Consider the following 21749-nt stretch of genomic DNA (forward strand, 5'->3'; position numbering starts at 1 on the left):
CTTAATAGCTTCTTATAACAATTTTGTATTTTTGAATCTTTTAAGCTACTTGAGAGTGGGACCTATGTCTAGTTCATCTTCATACCATCAACACCAAGTGTGATGCCACAGATATAACAGGAGCTCTATAATCATTACTGGATTAAGCTAATGTTATCAATAACATTCTATGTAAATTGATAAGTAAACTTTAAATCATGGGTCAGACTAATTCTAAAGTAACAGGATCACTAATTCCAAAGTAAAAATGAAGTCAGACATGTGAGAAAAGAAAAAGAAGATTCTGCCCATGTATCAGGGATTCATGAAGAGTAGTCCTGAAATGTCGCAACATTAACTGGGAAAACATTTTTTTAAATGTACCATTTGAGTTCTCTTTTCTCGCATTATTAAACTTAAAAGAAATATGTGACATGGTCATCTCCACTGAGGTAGGGAACCAAGACACCCAAATACATTTTTACAAAGTGAGGAAACATTAAATGCTAAACTGAACAGTGCTATCTTTTAAGAACAATGTGAGTTGAGAAAAAGGAGCAATCAGTGTGTGTTAGAATAGGTAAAAAGAACTTATTACTCAACTTTGTAAAAACAAATATAAGCCCTGAATTTCAAATTGACTCCTTTTTATATGCACTTTAATGGAAAACGTTGCCTTAAATAGTTGAGACATACAAATACTCAGTTTTATAAGGGAATCATCAAGTTAATCATTAAATAGAATGCCCCTTATCAACTTTCTACGTCTTCACAAAACAGATATAAATTGACCAGTGATCCACTTAATATCCATCAAGGGAGATTACAGAATATTCTGAGGGTCTTTCTAAAGAAAACACATTGTCAGGCTAGGGAGAGTTTTACCTATGTTTTTAACTCTTAGTGACACTAAATGGATTCTAAACATACCAGTAAAGTGGGAGTGGGAAGAGACACACTTGGAAAAGATTTCAGTAGTTTTAAGGTGTAATGAATCAGAATAAAAAACTAACATTACTGTTCAATCATTTAAAATTTATTTCTAAGGCTAAATAACTCTTCCTCAGAGGGTGTTTCACAGATACTATGTGATAACGATAAAGCATCTTTTAATATACAGCACTTTACTATTTCATATTATCATAAATCTTTCTGTGAAGAAAACACTAGAATTACATCTTTGATAATGTTAATGAACATATTAGCAAATGCTTGAATATGTATACAAAGTTTTAAAAAAATATGCTTTTATTCCTCCCTTTAAAATATCTACCTGCACAGGCAAGTGGTTCTGCTGCTACATGTATATTAAGCTCATATAATTTGTCAGGAACTTTCTCTGGCTGATTCAGAGCATCTCTGGAAGCCCTGAGCACATATGACAGGTTTACACTGGATGTAACTAGGTTTACGCTCTGAAAGAAAAAATGTCAGATGCTGTGGCTGATAGGGCTGTTGGAAAACAAGGTGGACGGAAGAGAATGAATGCAGTGAGGCCCGCAGGTCTGGTGGCACTTACCTGGGCATATGTTTCAAACCCACTTACACTAAATCTTAATAATCATATTCTATAGAGTAGGCTACCTGGAAGTTTAAAAGGTATGACTGAGGCTGGGCACTAAAACTGGCTAAAATCATTCTTTTTTTCCCTTCAAAATCACCCACATTCTAAGGCCACCATGTTGGTAAACAAAAAATTTTAACTGCCTAAACCAATCTCAAATGGTCCAGTAACAAAACCAGAATTCACATTATAGCCTACCAAGGCAGCATATTTTAATCAATCCAGATAATTTGATCAGTGGAAAGTTATGACTGGTATAAAAGGGAAAACTTAATAGTATATTATCAATACAACAGAAATATAATATTAGTATAATCTGCAATAAAAATACATAATAATAATTTATAGATATACCATCCCATCATCTAAAGAAGGCAAAAAAAGCTACAATTGATGTTTAGTATGTTAAAAACTGCATTCTAAGAAGTATTTTATAGATAAATGGTAACATACCTTGTTTTCTATGACGGCTTCTGTGCAAGCTTGGAGCATGCTTAAATGATGTGCAAAAACCAGAAATTTAAGTGAATCATTCTGAAGCATCATCTTAATATAATCCTTTACAGCACCTGCCTAAATATTAAAAGTTAAACCTTATTAATGTCATAAAAATGTTTATTAAAAAATCATGTCACTTTCTTTAATAAAGTAAAAAAACCTTGGAAAATCAGTAAGTTTCTATGAACTTTTAATTGTTTTGTTCTCTAGGTAGTCTAAAGTAGAAGTCCACAAGTAAAGGAGCACACGGAAGAAGAGGGACAAGAGAGGTAAAAAAACTGAGAAGTAAAACAGGAGCAAGATAAGAATTAGATTTTAAAAAACAAGACAGGGAAAGAGTCTCAAAGGAAAGTAGGTAGTCAAGTTGGTTGTGGCCAGGAAGGGGTTGGTGGTTTTGTTTAGAAAGTAGTTTTCAAAAAAAGCTCATATAGGGACTTTCCTGGTAGTCCAGTGGGTAGGGGGCTCTGCCCTCCCAATGCAGGGGGCCTGGGTTCAATCCCTGGTCGTGGAACTAGATCCCACATGCATAGTGCAACTAAGAAGTCTGCATGCCGCAGCTAAGAGCCTGCAGGCTGCAACTAAAGATCCCGCATGCTGCCAGGAAGATCCTGTGTGTTGCAGTGAAAACCTAGTGCAGTCAAAATAAATAAATAAATTTTTTTTTTTTTTAAAAAGGGCTCATATAGAGGACTAAGTGGAATAGAGTGAAGGAGAAAATGGAAGATAAAAAGTCAAATGACATTTTTTGTGTGTGTGGGAAAGACTGAAAAAGAGTAAGAAAGCTGGGCTGAAGTTTAAAGATTATGAAAAGTTGGGCTATTCATTTTTTTTTTTTTTTTTTTTTTTTGTGATATGCGGGCCTCTCACTGTTGTAGCCTCTCCCGTTGCGAAGCACAGGCTCCAGACGCGCAGGCTCAGCGGCCATGGCTCACGGGCCCAGCCGCTCCGCGGCATGTGGGATCTTCCCGGACGGGGGCACGAACCCGTGTCCCCTGCATCGGCAGGTGGATTCTCAACCACTGCGCCACCAGGGAAGCCCTATTCATTTTTTTAAACTAAGAAACTTAGGTAGATTTACAAATAGGCTGTTGAAGGTACAGAAAGGCTAAGAGAAATGGAAAATGAGAGGATTTAGCTTGCCTCTAGGATGGAGAAGGTCTCAGAAGAGGCTGGAGTAATGCGATTAAGAGCACAAGAGGGAGGTCTGAGAGAACAGGGAGGGATACAAAAGAATTGTGAGATAGAAGGGAGAAAATCAAACAAGTTCATACTGAATAGGGTTTTCTTAGTTAACTTGAGGCCAGGTTACCAATTAAGAGTAAGAAATCAATATGAGATGAATTAAATAGGAGTTAAATTTAAAGTGGATAGCATGAATTAAATTTAAAACATGAATATAGTGTCTCTTAACTGTGAAAAACTAGTTAGACATTTTGGGAAAAGATAGCAGGCTGAATATATTTAACCTCCACTCCTTCTCAGTGCTATATTTAAATGATAGAAAAATGTATAGAGAAAAAGAAAATTGGAGACAGATCAATAGCAACAAAACTTTGGAAGCTAAAAAGTAGACAGATGCCTGGTAACTGATCAGCCAACCTGACAGTTCCTAAGCTGCCAGTATGGAGTGTTGAGAAGTACCTGATTTAAAATGGAGTGATCTGAAAGTGATCAGGAAATGTCACCTCTGGAAGTGAGGATGGGGCTGTGGCTAAAACAGGAGGATTGTTTGAAAGATTGTTTAAGTAGTTGAATATGTGCAACACTGATCCATATCCTTTCTCTACATAGTCCACGTAACAGATGACTTCCCAATCCATCCTGGCAGAAAACTATAGATTTATTTTCTGAGAAGGGCAAAATCGAGGGTATCTAGATGGAGGAATCCTACACTGATGATAGGTCATCCTGCAAAAATCATGGGAATTAAATGAAAGTTACATAATAAAGGCTGAGCTCTATCCCTCCCCCTCCCCCTTCTTATCCCCAAGGGCTCCAAAACAGACAAACAGGCTTATGTCCTCTAGCCAGGGGAGCAGAATCATATAAAATGATCCTTTTCTAGAATATATGACCAAAGACAAAAGACTAAAGATATTGATATTGGGGTTCCTCAACAAGACATCCCAATCAGATCACTTTTTATTGAAGGCCATAGTTTACAAGACATATCCATGAAGAGCTTCTAGTCAGCAATTAATGTCTTACTTGTAAATATACGCAAACAACCAAAGATCACTAGACATTTATGGAAAGCAACCTATATGAACAGATAAACTATGCAGAGAGAGGAAAAAAACTAGAAGAGATTACATTTATAAAACAAGAACAGGATGCTACAAAAAAGGGAAGAGTTGGGGGTGGGGGGTGGGGGGAGTACTCTTGAAGAGTAAAAATATAGTAGCAGAAATTAAAAATGCACTGGTTACTAAGCTAAGAAAATCTTCCAGGAAGTAGATGGAAAATAATAGAGAAAATATAAAATATGAGAAAATTATAGGACCAGGCCATGAGGGCAATATATGAAAAATAAAAGTTCCAGAAAACAATACAGAAAAAAAGGAAATAATTTTAAAAATTAAGAATATTTTATAGAACTTAAAGCTGTACATTTCCAAAATGGAAACTGTAAAATGCCCAATGAATATCCTTCACAATGGATGAAAATGGACCCAGAGCAAGGCCCATCATTAGGAAATTTTAGAACACTGGGAACAAAAAACAATTCTATAAGCTTCCAGAGAGGGGTAGAATAGATTTCATGAACAAAATAAAAAATTTGAATTGCATTGGATATCTCAACATCAATACTGAAATTTTTGAGAGAAAGTGATTTCTAACTAACAATTTATGTCCAGCCAATTTAAAAATCAGATATAAAAGTAGAACAAAGGCATTTTCAAATATGCAGGGGTTTCAAACAATTTACCTCCAATATATGCTTTCTTGGGAGGCTACTAGAGAATGTGGTCCAGCCAAACAATGGAGTAAACAAATAAAGAAAGTAATATATATATTAAAAAAGAGGTAATTCAGCACACAGGAGAAATAAAGAAAAACCCGTGGATGAGAGCTCTGCAACAAATCCAAAGAGCAATGGTCCAGACTGCAGCTGATCAAATGCTGCAGGGAAAAATTTTTTAAGAAGATAAAATTAATTCAATTCTAATGTTTAAAGGTACTGAGAGAAGACTGAACGACTAAGGTAAAGTTTGAGGATGAATTAGTGAAAATGAGTTGTAAAAGAAAAAAGAAAATATCCATAGTATATCGATAGTATATTACATGGTTCATCTGTAAATATTATAAACATGGTTCTAATAATATACATGGTGAATAGTGATCAAGCCAAAATTAGTATACATTTCTATAAAATTAGTAAAACTGTATCTCTTCATTTCTTTCTATTGATAGATTGATCTGTCATTCTATCAATCTGCCTACCTCCCTACCTATCACTTTGTTAGAAGAATGGGAATAGGGGAAAGGTCTGGGTGTGAGGGTGGGGCTGAGGGGTGAGAGATAAAATTTTATCTTCCATATTGGGAAGCCAATAGATGACAGCTAAAATTATAAAGCTAGCAGTAATACACACCAAGAAGCAAGATAAACACATTGCTGAGGGAGTTGAAGTAAATACCCAAAAAATCAGCTAAAAGAAAAGAAAGTGGTTGCCTCTGGGGAATAAGTTTAGGGGACCATTACTTTTTGAAATGTCTATTTCTTCTCGTTAAATTATGATCATATGTAGCTTTGATAATAATTAAAAAATTTTTAAAACGGGGGCATTTTAAAATTGAAAAATACCTATTTAAAATTCATGCATATGACTATGAAGTCACAAGATTGATTCTGCAAGCTAAATTTTGTATGTTTAAGTTTTCTAAACAATAAAAATTCACACAATGAGACTGGAGGCTGTTAAGCACTTTAGCCTTGGACTTCAGTGCCTCAGAAAGTGGAAATGAAGCCCTCTCAAAATAAGGAGCTATAAATTCCAGATATGTTGCCATGGTAACTGAACCACTTTAATAAACTGCATGTTTGCCTAAAGAGCTATATTTACTGTGATAAGCCTTTCAAAAAGTACATATCAAGTTGGAGTATTTTTAAGGTACATTCATTTACCAGCCACTGCAGACTTACAAACTATATAATCACTGTAACCCTAGTCTCAGATGCATTCCCCACCTCTTCACAAGCAAGCTGTTTCTGCGAGTTTCCTCCACTAACATCAACCCCTCGTCAGTACAACCAGAAACTGCTCATGCCAAAGCTCAAGCCCCCGCTCCCTATTCCCTACAATCACAGGTTCAGAAAGGCTTATGGTTACTATTAATATAAAGTTCAATTATATAAAGTTCAATGGCCTAAACAGTCTCTTGGGACTAACCTGTTAACCATCATTGTGACATTGCTTCCTAGGAGAGAATGTGTTTGGAGAACCAAAACATCTATGTAACAAAGGAACTTCCGGATTCTCTTAGGTTCTTAGGTTGGGGACTGCACAGGTTTGCATTTTAAAATTAACTATACATGCATTTCCCCTGTTCTGATTCTATTCTAAATAAAACACTCACTGCATTGTCATATTTTAAGTTATCTGAGCAGAAATTTGCTTTTAAAGTACCTTAAATGCATATTATATAGGAATGGCAGGTTCTGTTAATGGTCAGCATTTTGATTATACTGGTTCAGGTTTTGTAGAAGCTGCCATGTTCCAATTCCATCTTATTTTACTGAAATTGGTCTGTTAGTACTGTGTCTGTGAGTCAAAGTTCTAATTTAAATAATTAATGAAGATTACACACTACATCTCATTTAAAGAAATGCAGAAATAAAGAGAATATGTTGTACATTTCTAAATTTTTTTTTCAGTGAATAGGTGTACATCATATTTTGAAGTAAAAGTAGTTAAAGAAAAACCTACATTGCATTAAAGACCTGATGAAAGGTACTTTAAGTTGTCAGCCTTTAATCATAAAATAAGAGGGAGAAAGACTGAAAAAAAAAAACACCACCAAACTGGAGCTATGACAAAGACTTTCCTCTTGACCGAACTTCAGTTACACTTCTCTGAGCCCTGTTTTTGACTAGGCCTCAACTTTGGCCTTCTAAGTCTGTCTTGCCCTTGCCAGGCCCAGTCTTCACAAGAATCCTGCTAAGTCAGTTTATCAAGAATACTCCCACCCTTGACACCTGATCGACTCTTGGTATGTGATCAAGTTACTCATCCCCACTTTTGAGAGCTAATTCCTTCGCCTTCTTTTAGCAAAAAACCTATTTTGGCCTTGGCTTCAATCTGACAAGTGCAGACAACCCCACTGCAAGGAGCTCTAGAATCACCGGTTATCCAAGTAGGAAAGGAGTGAGTGACCAAAGAAATCGTAACTGATTTAATGAGCCATTCATAGCTTCACTGTACCAGCCTGAGTACTTAGACATGCATAGTTCAATCTTCCAGACAAGCATATTCTGATGGAAGGAGCAACCAGTTTAGCAAGAATCCCCCTACCCTTGATGTCTCCTCTTAGTAATTTTCCATCCACCAACCTCTTCATCCTGCTTGTTGGCTATAAGTCCCCACCTCTCCCTGTGTTCAGGGATGAGTGATCTCTCTCCTCAACTGCAACAGGGTTGACTCCAAGTCTTCCTTACTGTTTTAACAAGGATCAGAAAAGAAGCTTCTCCTTAAGTTTTTTTTTTTTTTTGCGGTACGCGGGCCTCTCACTGTTGTGGTCTCTCCCGTTGCGGAGCACAGGCTCTGGACGCGCAGGCTCCGCGGCATGTGGGATCTTTCCGGACCGGGACACGAACCCGTGTCTCCTGCATCGGCAGGCGGATTCTCAACCACTGCGCCACCAGGGAAGCCCTCTCCTTAAGTTTTGAAGTCCTCAGGCCCTAGACTAAACGGCAGTTCTATTTAGATATCTGGTGGGCACATACTTTAAGAACAACTCTTTAAGCCCTTATTAGTCAACAAGAGGTGAATTGTGATAGGTCTAAGCAAGCCTAGCACTTTCATTCCCCCTGCAAGTGATTCTGACTAATAAGAAACATGGGAAGTTTGCTGGAGGCTTCAAAAAAATCCTAACTGACAAAAGGGACATTATGGAAAGCTCTTCCTTGCTTTGGACATTATGGCCTGCACTTGATACCAGGAATTGCAGCGGTCACCCCGAGGCTACTATGGAGGCTGTTGATGAAAGCAGTGAATAGCCTTTAGTATATTCAGAGTTGTACATCCTTCACCACAATTTCAGAATATCTTCATTACCCTGAACAAAATCTTTCATCTCTTAGCAATCACCCCACCCCCACTGCAGGTCCCTGGATCACCCCTAGTTCTAGGCAAATACTAATCTATTTTCTGTCTCTATGGACTGGACTATTTTGTTTTCGTAATAAATTTATTTATTTATTTTTGGCTGCGTTGGGTCTTCGTTGCTGCCCGCAGGCTTTTCTCTAGTTGTGGCAAGCGGGGGCTTACTCTTCGTTGCAGTGCACGGGCTTCTCATTGAGGTGGCTTCTCTTGTTGCGGAGCACAGGCTCTAGGTGCACGGGTTTCAGTAGTTGTGGAACATGGGCTCAGCAGTTGTGGCTTGCAGGCTCTAGAGCACAGGCTCAGCAGTTACAGCGCATGGGCTTAGCTGCTCCGTGGCATGTGGGATCTTCCCGGACCAGGGCTCGAACCCATGTCCCCTTCACTGGCAGGTGGACTCTCAACCACTGCGCCACCAGGGAAGCCCAACTGGACTATTTTGACATTTAATATAAGTGGAATCACATAATATGTGGTCTTGTGTGACTGGCTTCTTTATTAGCATAATGTTTTAATCCATGTTGTAGCATTTTTCAATGTTTAATTTCTTTTTTTAATTGCCAAATAACATTCCATTGTGTGGACATACCACATTTTATTTGTCCATTCATCAGTTGCTATCCTCTCTGCCTCTTTTATTTTTATAATTTTTTTATTTTATTTTATTTATTTTTGGCTGCATTGGGTCTTTGTTGCTGCACGTGGGCTTTCTCTAGCTGCAGCAAGTGGGGGTTACTTTTCATTGCAGTGCGTGTGGGTCTCATTGTGGTGGCTTCTCTTGTTGTGGAGCACGGGCTCTTAGGCACATGGGCTTCAGTAGTTGTGGCACGTGGGCTCAGTAGTTGTGGCTAGTGGGCTGTAGAGCGCAGGCTCAGTAGTTGTGGCACACAAGCTTACTTGCTCTGCAGCATGTGGGATCTTCCTGGACCAGGGATTGAATCCGTGTCCCATGCATTGGCAGGTGGATTCTTAACCACTGCACAACCAGGAAAGTCCCACCTCTCTTGTTTTTATTCACTTATCTATTTCACTTTATAGTGTTTTTTACTAATTTATTTGTGATAACTTACCTTTTATCCTTTAAAATGATCTTAAATGAGGAAAGGAAAATAACAAGTAACAGAGAACATGCATTGCTTATTCACCTCCCTACTTGCCCTGCAGACCATCACAAAGAAAGGCTAGCAATTTGTCTTCTGCTATCCCTTTCCCCCTGCCAATGGTTTTTAATTTAGAAACCATTCCATCAACCTGAAAAAATATTTTCAAATCTGTTAGAAGACAGCCTTCAGGGGAAAATGGTCATTCCATACTCTATCAGTGTTCTGGACATTTTTACAGAGCCCCATGCCAAAATTTCCCCATAGAAAACTTCCAAAGATAGTTTGGGTGAACTATTAGAAGCGTGATTTTCTGACCTCTAGGCATGCTTATGAATCCATCTGTAAACAGAAATCTAACACATCTAAGCTTTTGACACTGGCCCAGTTTTGCAAGCAGCCCATTTTACACTGAGAAACAGAAGGGCTAAGATACTGTATGTAAGAAGAGAGTAACCCCAACTTAATAACTTAGCCAACACAATTTTACAAAAGAACCTGAGACCCTAAACCTTTCCATAAAACTTTTTGGAACAAGCTATAATAAAGCAATTGTTCTACCTAATCATTCTATCTAATCTATCTATCTATCTGGCAAGAATGGATGAGAGAGAACATTCCCATAAATAACCTACTCCATTGGGTTAACCAAATTTAGACAAAGTTAGAAAGTAAAGGCAATAGTATTAGGAACTTAACTTTCTTCATAAAGGTTGATTTCATGTGAATTTGATCGTAAAAGTCAAAAGAGCTAATCTAATTCTTTAAAAACTGAATCAGTTTTGAAAAACATTCTCCATTTCTTTCTAAACTCCATCCATTGATCATGTCAATAAGGTTATCAACTTTGTACAACTAAAGTTAAGCATGAATAAATCTTCTTTGGGTGTTTAAAATGATAACATACAGAATGTATAGACTTCTAAATTCTATATCTTCTTTCTCCATGCCTGTACAGGGATGCTAAAAAATCACTAATAGGGAAATAGTAGTCATCATAAACCCATGGTCACCAACAAATATTAAATATTCTGCTATCCTAGTGGAATGATGGGTAAGTGCACGTACTCTATAGCCAAACTGTCTATGTTCAAATCCTGCCTCTGTCATTTACAATCCAAGAGTCCCTGAGCAAGTCACTTAAACTCTGTGCCTTGTTTCCCCAACGTATAAAAGGGGATAAAAATTACTTACTACCCTTACAGTGGTTAAGAATTAAATGAGTTAGTGCATAAAATATGCTTGGAACAGTTGGCACGTGGTAACACTGTAAAAGTGTTAGCTCTTATTATTACTATATTCCTCCAGTAAACTGCAAAAACAATTTCAACCTTTGCCACTTCCTTCGAAATCAGAACCTATGCCTCTTAGCTCTCAAACTTCCCACTGCCCAGAGAAAACAGAACTCACCATGTGAGAATTCTGTGACCTTTCCTTACTTTTACTCATCGTCACTTCCTTTCCTTTTGTACAAGAGAGGTATTTCTTCTGTTCTCTAAGGCAAATCCCTCCACCTGTGATCCAGACTTAACCATTCCTGCCATCCCCAAAACCTAAACCACTCTTCCTTTTCAAGTGGATATTTCCGCATCTTTACTAAAGCCTTCCTCCATTCCACATAGCCATGTAGCTAACATAACATCTCCTTCCTGCTCTAAAATGATAATATCATTGTTTTATTTGCCCTTTATTATTACTGACCATCTCCTTACTAATAAACAGGGGCCTACAGCGCCTGGTTCAGAGCCAGACACCCTTTCCTAAACAAAAGAACTGGCTCAGGAAGAGGCACCCTAGTCTCACGACATCCCAGTCCCTGTGCAGCAGGGAACATTGCAGTGACCTCATTATACCTCACTGCATATTATAAGTAGGATTCTACCTGTTTAAGAGGCTGAGGCAACACAGCAAACAGAAAATGTGCTTTGTGTTTAAAGCAATTTGCCTGTGCAAAGTTTTTAAGGCACTAAGAAAGGCTGCCATCCCCACAGTGAAAGGAAATTTAAAATTATGGGTTGATTTAATCATTTTCATAGAAAAATAACTGGCATTTCTCTTAAAATGGTTTTCTCTAAAAATGAGACATTGTTACAAAGTACCAGAAAATGACCAAGAGTTCACATACAACTTACATCTGTTTTTTTCTAGGAGAGTATTAGGCTGATCCTGAATCTAAAGAATCTGTTCAAGACTTGTGGTTGCCAAGGGGAAGGGAGGGGATGGGGGAAGGATGGATTGGCAGTTTCGGACTAGCAGATGTAAACTATTATATATAGAATGGATAAACAACAAGTTCCTACTGTGTAGCATAGAAAACTATATTCAATATTCTGTGACAAACCATAATGGAAAAGAATATAAAAAAGAATGTATACATATATAACTGAATCATTGTGCTATACAGCAGAAACTAAAACAACATTGTCAGTCAACTATACTTCAATTAAAAAAAAAGAATCTGTTCATTTTCATCGATTATATTCTCAACAAATATTACAGAGAAATAAAAATAATGTTATAGAGGAAGAAAAGTAATTATAATTATCTGAGATCCTTCAGTAATTGACTTTGTACTAGTAACATTTATTATTTTATGGTCTTTTCCCTTGTTTACTGTTTATCATTATCATTTACTGCTTATCATTATTAAATTTCTTATGAAGAAATATCTGAAAAAGAGATCTCAATAATGTAAAAACAAACATACTTAAAACTTATACAGCCTCTATCCCCCAAAGAAGTACAAGTACTTAATCTCAAAAGGCAGAACAGCATAAATGTTTATACAGCACATAGATGACATGTCAACACCATTATATAGTATCACACTGCATATATGAAAAATCATATTAATATGACCTAATTTGCTGACATGACCTAATTTGAAACACTGGTACTGTATTCCCATCTGCCTAAGACATTGCAGGATATAAGAAAAAGAGAAAAGATGAGAGCAGACAAAGAAACCTATCCTGGAGATCTATAAAACTAGGATAGATGGAGACCCATTTGTCTGGAAGGCTTTATGCATAACTCTGCCTGGAGTAAAGTAAGAGGCTGGATGACCCACAGAGGTCCTTTCTAGCCCACTGCTCCCTAACCACAGTGAATGGACAGTGTTACAACAGTGATATAGATGGATGCGGGAAGTACTTGCTTCCTCAGAAGATCTGACAAGAACAAGATTTTATACTTTACATGTTATTTATTATGAAGTTATAGCCTTTAAAAAATTAAATATCACAAATCATGAAGAGTTCGTTTTACTTTAGGTAGTAATTAAGTATATGTGTCTAAAATTGCATATCCTGGGGAATTCCCTGGCGGTCCAGTGGTTAGGACCCCCTGCTTTCACTGCTGAGGGCCTGGGTTTGATCCCTGCTCAGGCAACTAAGATCCCACAAGCCTCGTGGCGCAGCCAAATAAATAAATAAAATAATAAAATAAAATAAAATAAAATAGCACATCCTATAAGTATACTCACAGAAATGCATTTACTTGAAAACTCATTATTTTCTTTAAATGTTCCTTCTTACTCTCATCAAGATTTTCAAATTCATATAAACTATCATCAGATAGTTCTAATTATCCTTAAATTTCTTGACTTAATTGTTCAAGTGATTCAGTAAAAAGAAAAGCATTTCTGATATGATGCTGCAGAGTACAAAACAAATCTTCTATTACCTCATAGCTCGAGCCTTGCTGAATTTGGCACAGATCATACTGAATGGGGAAGTACGCACAAAAGGTATCTCCTGTTTTTCCCAGTCTCCGTGAATGGCAGAAACAACAACCCAGTTGGCCAAGCAAAAAAATCTGGATTCTACTTTTACCCTCTCCTCCATATTCAGTTGAACACCAATGTTTTAATATATTTTGAATTATTCTTTCTTTCCAGTTAAGATGTGGTACAGCCACTACCCTTGGTTCGGATCACCTAGGTGACAAGTGCGGCATCCCAACTGGATTCCCTGCCTACAGGCTTATTCCTCCCAGTGCATTCTCCACACACAGGCATACCTTGGAGATACTGCAGATTCAGTTCCAGACCACAGAAATAAAGCAAGTATTACAAGAAAGTGAGTCACATGAATTTTTTGGTTTCCCAGTGCATTCGAAAGTTATGTTTAAACTATGCTGTAGTCTATGAAGTATGCAATAGCATTATGTCTAAAAGAAAGATGTACATACCTTAAAAATACGTTATTGCTAAAAGATGCTAACCATCTGGGCCTTCAGCGTGTCATAATCTTTTTGCTGGTGGAGCATCTTGCCTAGATGTTGATGGCTGCTGACTGATCAGGGTGATGGTTGCTGAAGGTTGGGGTGGCTGTAGCAGTACCTTAAAGTAACACTGAAGTTTGCTGCATTAAACGACTCTTCCTTTCACAAACAATTTCCTTGTAGCATGCAATGCTGTTTGATAGCATTGTATCAAACACAGTAGAAGTTCTTTCAAAACTGGAATCAACCCTCTCAAACTCTGCCGTTGCTGTATCAACTAAATTTATGTCATATTCTAAATCCTTTGTCATTTCAACAAACTTCACCAGGAATAGATTCCATCTCAAGAAACCACTTCCTTTGCTCATCCATGGAAGCAACCCCTTTCCACTAAAGTTTTACCATGAGATTGCAGCAATTCAGTCACATCTTGAGGCTCCACTTTTAATTCTAGTTCTCTTGCTATTTTCCACCACATCTGCAGTTACTTCCTCCACTGAAGTCTTGAACCCCTCAAAGTCATCCAGGAGGGGTGGACTCCAACTTCCTTCAAACTCCTGTTAATGTTGATATTTTGACCTCTTCCCATGAATCACAAAGGTTCTTAATGGCATCTAGAATGGTGAATTCTTTCCAGAAGGTTTTCAATTTACTTTGCCCAGATCTAAATGAGGAATCACTATTTATGGCAGCTACAGCCTTATGAAATATATTTCTTAAAGAATAAGTGTTGAAAGTTGAAATTGTTCTATGATCCATGGGGCTACAGAATAGATATTGTGTTAGCAGGTATGAAACAACATGAATCTCAATTTATGTCTCCATCAGACAAGGTATATTGTCAACGAGCAGTAGTATTTTGAAAGAAATCTTTTCTAAGCACTGTTCTCAACAGTGGGCTTAAAATATTCAGTAAACCATGTTGTAAACAGATGTGCTGTCAACCAGGTTTTCTCGTTCTATCTATACAGCACAGGCAAAGTAGATTTAGCAAAATTCTTAAGGGCCCTAGGATTTTCAGAATGGTAAATGAGCACTTGCTTCAACTTAGAGTCACCAACTGCACTAGCTCCTATCAGGAGAATCAGCCTGTCTTTTGAAGCTTTGAACCCAGACACTGACTTCTCCTCTCTAGCTACAGAAGTCCTAGGTGGCATCTTTTTCCAGTAGAAGGCTGTTTCACCGACATTGAAAATCTGTTGTTTAAGGTAGCCACCTTCATTAATTATCTTAGCTAGAGCTTCTGGATAACTTGCTACAGCTTCTACATCAGCACTCGCTGCTTCACCTTGTACTTTTATGTTACAGAGATGACTTCTTTTCTTAAACCTCATGAACCAACCTCTGCTACCTTCAAACTACGTAAGTCCCCTACATATGAACAAGTTCCATTCTGAGAGCATGTCTGTATGTCCAGCAAAGTTAGCCTAGATACTCAACTAACACAATTGGCTATATACTGCTGTTTTTATGCTTGCTTCTGGACATCCTGGGCTGGAAATAAAGATACTGTACTGCTGTACTCTATAGAGGACTGTACAGTAAAGTATAGAAAAGCACAACCACTTGTAGAGGATGCATGCACGTGATAATGTATGCCAGACTGTGAACTAACTTACGTGACTGGACACACGAACACATGATCACATCTTTGAAAGTTTGCAACTTGAAAGTTCATATGTAGGGGACTTACTGTATTCTCCTGTAGCCTCCTCACCTCTCTCAGCCTTCAAAGAATTGAGAGTTAGGGCCTTGCTCTAGATTAGGCTTTGGTTTGAGGGAATGTTGTGGCTGGTTTGATTTCCTATCCAGACCGCTAAAACTTTCTCCATATCATCGGTAAGACAGTTTTCCTTTCTTATCATTTGTGTGTTCACTAGAGTTTATATATATATATATACATATATATATATGCATTTATGTATGCATATACACACATAATAATATATAATAATTAATGTCTATTAATATATATACATGTGCATTTATTTATTTATTTGGCTGCACCGGGTCTTACTTGCGGCACACAGGATCTTCATTGTGGCATGCAGGATATTCAGTTGTGGCATGCAGGATGTAGTTTCCTGACCAGGGATTGAACCCAGGCCACCTGCATTAGGAGCGAGGAGTCTTAACCACTGGACCATCAGGGAAGTCCCTGGGGTAACACTTTTAAGTTCCTTCAAGAACTGTTCCTTTTCAGTTACAACCTGGCTAACTGTTTGGTGCAAGAGGCCTAGCTTTCAGCCTATCTCAGTTTTCAACATGCCTTCCTCACTAAGCTTAATCATTCTTATCTTTTAATTTAAAGTGAGATGAGAGACATGTAACTCTTCCTTTCACTTGAACACTTAGAGGCCATTGTATGGTTATTAACTGACCTAATTTCAATATTGCTGTGTCTCAGCAAATAGTGAGGCCCGAGGAGGAGAGAGATGGGGGAAATGGCTGGCTGGCGAGCAATCAGAACACACACAACATTCATTGGTTAACTTCACTGTCTTATATGGGCACTGTTCAAGGAACCCCAAAACAATTACAGTATCAACATCAAAGATGACTGATCACAGATCACCATAACAAATATAGTAATAATGAAAAATTTTGAAATATTGCGAGAATTGCCAAAATGTGACCCAGGGACACGAGTTAGCAAATGCTGTTGGAAAAATACCAGTAAGACTTGCTGGATGCAGGGCTGCCACAAACCCTCAGTTTGTAAAAAAGTATGCTATCTGCAAAGTGCAATAAAGTGAGACTCAACAAAATGAGGGATGCCTGTAGTACAGTTCCTTTTCTAAAGCACAAATCTGATCATTTTACTCTACTCCACAATATCTGATTGCTCAGAACCCTTAGGATAAATTACACACTGTGAACTGTGACCTTCATGATGTGGTACTGCTCTCTGTGGTCTCCAACCTAGTCTCTCTCAGAATTCCTCTCTGACATACTAGGCTTTTGCCATGATGACTTACTTTTGGTTCCCTAAATATACCATTCCTGGTTAATCTTTGTGAGTCTGCACAAATAATTCATGTGCTGAAATACATTCCATCAGCTCCATCCCATTCCCATTTCACTCCCCTCCACTTTGGTTTCCTAAATCTTAACTTGTTCATTCCTTGGAACATTTTTCCTGAATCCCCAAGACTTGGCCAAGTATCTTCTACCATGTCCTTCCAAAATATTCTGTTTTTTAAGCCCTAAATATGCTCTATTGTAGTTGAACATTTACTTTTACTGTCTTCCCCAACAGACTCCAAGTTCCTTGAGAGGTAGGAACAACATAGTTCCTACTACATAGTTCCACAGTGTAGAGATAATCTACACTATGTCTTGTTCACCATGCATCTCTAGCACCAAGCATAATCCTTGCCACACAGTAAGGACTCAATAAATGTCTGTTGAATTAGGAAAACATTTAGCCAAAGAAAGGAAGCTTCAACTGTTAGTATGCACACAACATAGTAACCAACTTATAATCTGTGGTATTTCAGAAGTTCATTTACAAATAGGTTTGGGAGAACTCTGAAACACATTTTCCCATGAAAACAATATTAAATGTAATAACCAGATACTTCCCCTCAAAGTTACCTACATCTATAATGTAGGAAGTCGGGGTAGCCTTCTGCTACCAATAATCTTTGGGAATATATTCCAATCTGGGACAACTGACTTTTCATCTCCTTTCTTTTTCTTCAAGGATCCTAGGAATTAGGTGCAACTTCCTATCGACTATCAACACTTCTGACTTCCAACTAGGGTTTCTTACACACGCAGGAAATTATCTAAAAGGTTCTCATATATATTCTTTTCCTTTAAGCAGCATTCTATACTCAGCACGAAGTAGAAAGAAAGCTAAGTGAGCAAGCAAACAAACAAAAAACAAGATAGTTATTAACTCTAAGAAAAACAATAGCTGTCAAAGAAATGTAATTATAGCTCAACTGTGAAATGTTTAACAGTCATTATACTGTAAACGATGAACACTGATAAAACCAAAAATTATGATATGGGAAAATGGAACAGGGGGAATGTACTGCAAATATTTTCTTTCAATCTATATTTTGCATTAGCATTTTCACAGCAGTGTCTTTCATACACAATAATTTTAAACACCATAAATTTTAAAGTTTTGAGTCCCAATTGTTTTTCCTTTAAAGTATGTGCTTTCTGTATCCTATCTAAAAAAATGTTCCTACCCAAAGGATGGGATATTTTAAAATATGTATTCTATAAAAGTTTTATAAATTATCTTTTATATTTAAGTCTATGATTCCCTTCAAGTTAATTTTTATGTATGGTGTGAAATAATGATCAAGGCTCTTTTTTTTTTTTTCTTATGGATATCTAATTGTCCTAGTACCATTTGTTGAAAAGACTATCATTTCCCTATTGGGTTATCTTGTCCCCTTTCCTAAGATCAGTTGACAATCGGTATGAATGGCTATTTCTTATCTCTCTTTTCCGGTTCATTAAATGCCTATTCTTATGCCAATATCACAAAGTTTTATCACTGTAACTTTTTTTTTTTTTTTTTTGGTGGTACGAGGGCCTCTCACTGTTGTGGCCTCTCCCCCGTTGCGGAGCACAGGCTCCGGACGCGCAGGCTCAGCGGCCATGGCTCACGGGCCCAGCCGCTCCGCGGCACGTGGGATCCTCCCGGACTGGGGCACAAACCCGCGCCCCCTGCATTGGCAGTCGGACTCTCAACCACTGCGCCACCAGGGAAGCCCTATCACTGTAACTTTATAGTAACTATTTATATTATGTGGTGTGAGTCTCCCAACTTCATTCAGAATTATTTTGGCAACAGTAAGTCCTTTGTGTTGCTTCATAAATTTTACATTCAGTTTGTCAATTTCAATAAAAAAACTACAGGGATTTTGATTAACACTGTATTGAGTATATAAATTAATTTACAAAGAACAGGCATCTTAACAATATCAAATCTTCTGATTCATGAACACGATCTATCTTGTAATTTGTTTGCTTTATATTCTCTAAACAATGTTTCATAGTTTTCACTGAATATATTTTTTGCTGAATTTATTCCAAAATTAGCTCATGTTTATTGATGCTATTGTAAATCGTAATTTACAAATTTCAATTTCCAATTTTTCATTGCTAGTATATGGAACTACAAATGATTTTTGTATCTTGAACATGAATCCTGTGACCGTGATAAATTCAATCATTAGTTCTAGTAGCTTGAAGTGTTCTTTGATTTTCTATGTAGACAATCATGTTGTCCTTCTCAATCTGCATACCTTTTATTCCTTTTTCTAGGCTATTGCACAGTTATGAAAACAATGTTGAAGCAAACAGTGATGAACTGAAGTGGTGAGAGCAGACTTTATTTTGTTCCTGATCTTAGGGAATAGCACTCAGTCTTTGAGCATTAACTATGATGTTAGTTGTAAGTTTTTCAAAAATGCCTTTTACTGGGATGAGGAAGTCCCTTTCTACTCCTAGTCTACTGAAATGTTTTATCATGAATGGATGTGGAATTCTATCAAATGTTTTCATTGGGATAATCAAATGGTTTTCCATTTTTACTTTGTTAATGTGGTGAAATACCATGATTAATTAATCCAATTTATACAAACCTTGCATTGCTGGTATAAATACTTTGTAACATACTGGTGGATTTAATTTGCAAATATTTTGTTAAGAATTTTTATATTCATAAAGGATACTGGTCTGTAGGTCTATTCTGATGTGTCTGTGTGGTTTTGGTATCAGAGTAATTCCACTTCATAAAATTATTTGAGAGATATTTATTCCTCTTCTGTTTTCCAAAATAGTTTTAGTTAATAGATATGCACATATTTCTGACTATTATGAGTCAGAAAGAATTGACTCCTTTATCTTTATGTAAGTTTCCTCTCTAATCCTGGTAATATTCTTTGCTAGGAAGCCTACATCATTTCATATTAATATATTTACTTCATCTTTCTTTTGATTATTGTTTTCATCCATTTATTTTTAACCTTTAGCCTTTGTACTTAAAGAGAACTTCTTATAGATATCATATAATTTATGCAGTCTGACAATTCCTGTCTTTTAATTGCTGGGTTTAGAGCATTTACACTTAATACAATTATTGATAAAACTGGATTTAAATCTACCATTTTGTAAGTTGCTTTCTATTTGATGTAGTTGTTCTTTGTTCCTTTATCTTCCTTTTCTTCTTTTGGATTAACTTGAATTTTTTCTGTCATTAGATTACTTTATTGTGTCCACTAAATATACATCTTAAAACTTTTTATTTTGAAGTAAGTTTAGACAAATGAGAGGCTGCAAAAATAATACAGAGTTCCCATGTACCCTTAACCTAGCTTTCCCTAATGATCACTTCTTATATAATTATAGTATAATATCAACACCAGAAAATTACATTGGAATAATGATATTTTCTATCACTATAATTCTAGCATTTTTAAAATGTTATAAAAATGGTGCCACAATGTATGTAAACTTTTGATATTGGCTTCTTTCACTAAGTATAATGCTTTTGCATTTTTCAATAGTTCATTCCTTTTAATTGAGTCTTCCATTATATGAATGTACTACAATTTGTTTGAAGGACATTTGGGTTGTTTCCAAGTTTGGGGTTATTATAAATAAATTATTGTAAAGATGTTTGTGTAAACCCAAGTTTTCATTTCTCTAAGATAAATATCCTGGTCTGGGAAGATCCCACATACCAAGGAGCAACTAAGCCCAGGTGCCACAACTACTGAGCCTGTGCTCTAGAGCCTGCAAGCCACAACTACTGAGCCCACATGCCACAGTTACTGAGGCCCGCACTCCTAGAGCCTGTGCTCCGCAACAAGAGAAGCCACCACATTGAGAAGTCCGTGCACCGCAACAAAGAGTAACGCCTGCTCGCTGCAACTAGAGAAAGCCTGCATGCAGCAACAAAGACCCAACACAGCCAAAAATAAATAAATAAATAAATGTATTTTTTTAAAAAAGAAATGGGGGCTAGATACCCTGCAAGAAATTTGGATTAAAAAAAAAGTTTACATTTTTTTATGATTACTTTTTATCTCAACTATTGGCTTATAAGCTGATTGAAAGAATTATTTTTTTTCTCAGATACTATGTTTTTATTTCTAGCATTTTCCTGTCTTTACAGTTTCTATATTCTGAAATTTTCCATCTTTTTCATTTATGTTATTTACCTTTTCTACTAGCTCCTTTAACATATTATTCATAGCTTTCTTAAAGTCCTTGTCTAATAGTTCTACAATCTGAGTTATTTCTCCATCTGGCTTTATAGATTACATTATCTTTGACAATGGATGATTTTTTAAAAATTGCTTTTTGTTTATTTCATAATTTCTATTGAATACTAGAAATTATGGGTGGAAGAACAGGACAGACTGAGATAAATTATATTTACACCCAAAAAGGGCATGCTTCTTTTTCTATCAAGGTGATAGTATGTGAGGAACTGTGACAATCTAGTCAATACTGAGTTCTATTTAGGTTCTCTTGCTTTACCTTCAGTGCGCCACAAATTTGAAATGCCCCCAACAGTGGGATGCTTCTACCTTGTGAAAATGTTTGCCAAGAATTCTTCTAATTGTCCCAACTGCACTCTAAGCTTTCAGCAGTCCCTGCATGCCTGCACTATAGAGGGATGTCTCTCTCCCCCAGTACTAGATTAATCTTGATGGTTTCTCATTGTTCAGTTCATGATAATGGATGGAAGATTTCTTGGATCTACAGGTAGCACATCAGTATAAGGTAGGCCCTTTGCTCCAGCTGAGTCTTGGAGGGGTGGCTTTCCTGGTGTTTCTGTCCCTCTCCCTTAAGACAACCAAACTATGTCATATAACTGTGGGTGGTCCTCGGCAGGACTGAGGTTCCTGTTTCTCCTCCAGTAGTAACAGATCTCTGTCTTAATAAAGGTCCTGATTTCAATAGGGTTTCCTGCCCAACTCCCAGGTGTAGATGGCTTTTGTTTCTATTCATCCCCCAGAAGCAGTTGATCCTGAACTGGACTTTGGAGGCTCAGGGAGGGGGACTTTACCTCTCTCACAGTGGA

At 37.1% G+C, this 21749-nt stretch overlaps 1 protein-coding gene across 7 annotated transcripts in view; it reads right to left on the reverse strand.

Annotated features, from left to right (window-relative positions):
• ZRANB3 (zinc finger RANBP2-type containing 3) overlaps window positions 1-21749 on the reverse strand; it is a 285790-nt gene that overhangs the window by 48431 nt on the left and 215610 nt on the right. For all 7 annotated transcript variants that reach the window (XM_067025920.1, XM_067025924.1, XM_067025926.1 and 4 more), the window contains one exon: window positions 1997-2116. In XM_067025920.1, the coding sequence (XP_066882021.1) occupies window positions 1997-2116 (120 nt within the window). The remainder of the gene's footprint in view (window positions 1-1996; window positions 2117-21749) is intronic.

The sequence above is a fragment of the Kogia breviceps genome, chromosome 2, assembly GCF_026419965.1.
Source record: "Kogia breviceps isolate mKogBre1 chromosome 2, mKogBre1 haplotype 1, whole genome shotgun sequence".
NCBI lineage: Eukaryota > Metazoa > Chordata > Mammalia > Artiodactyla > Physeteridae > Kogia > Kogia breviceps.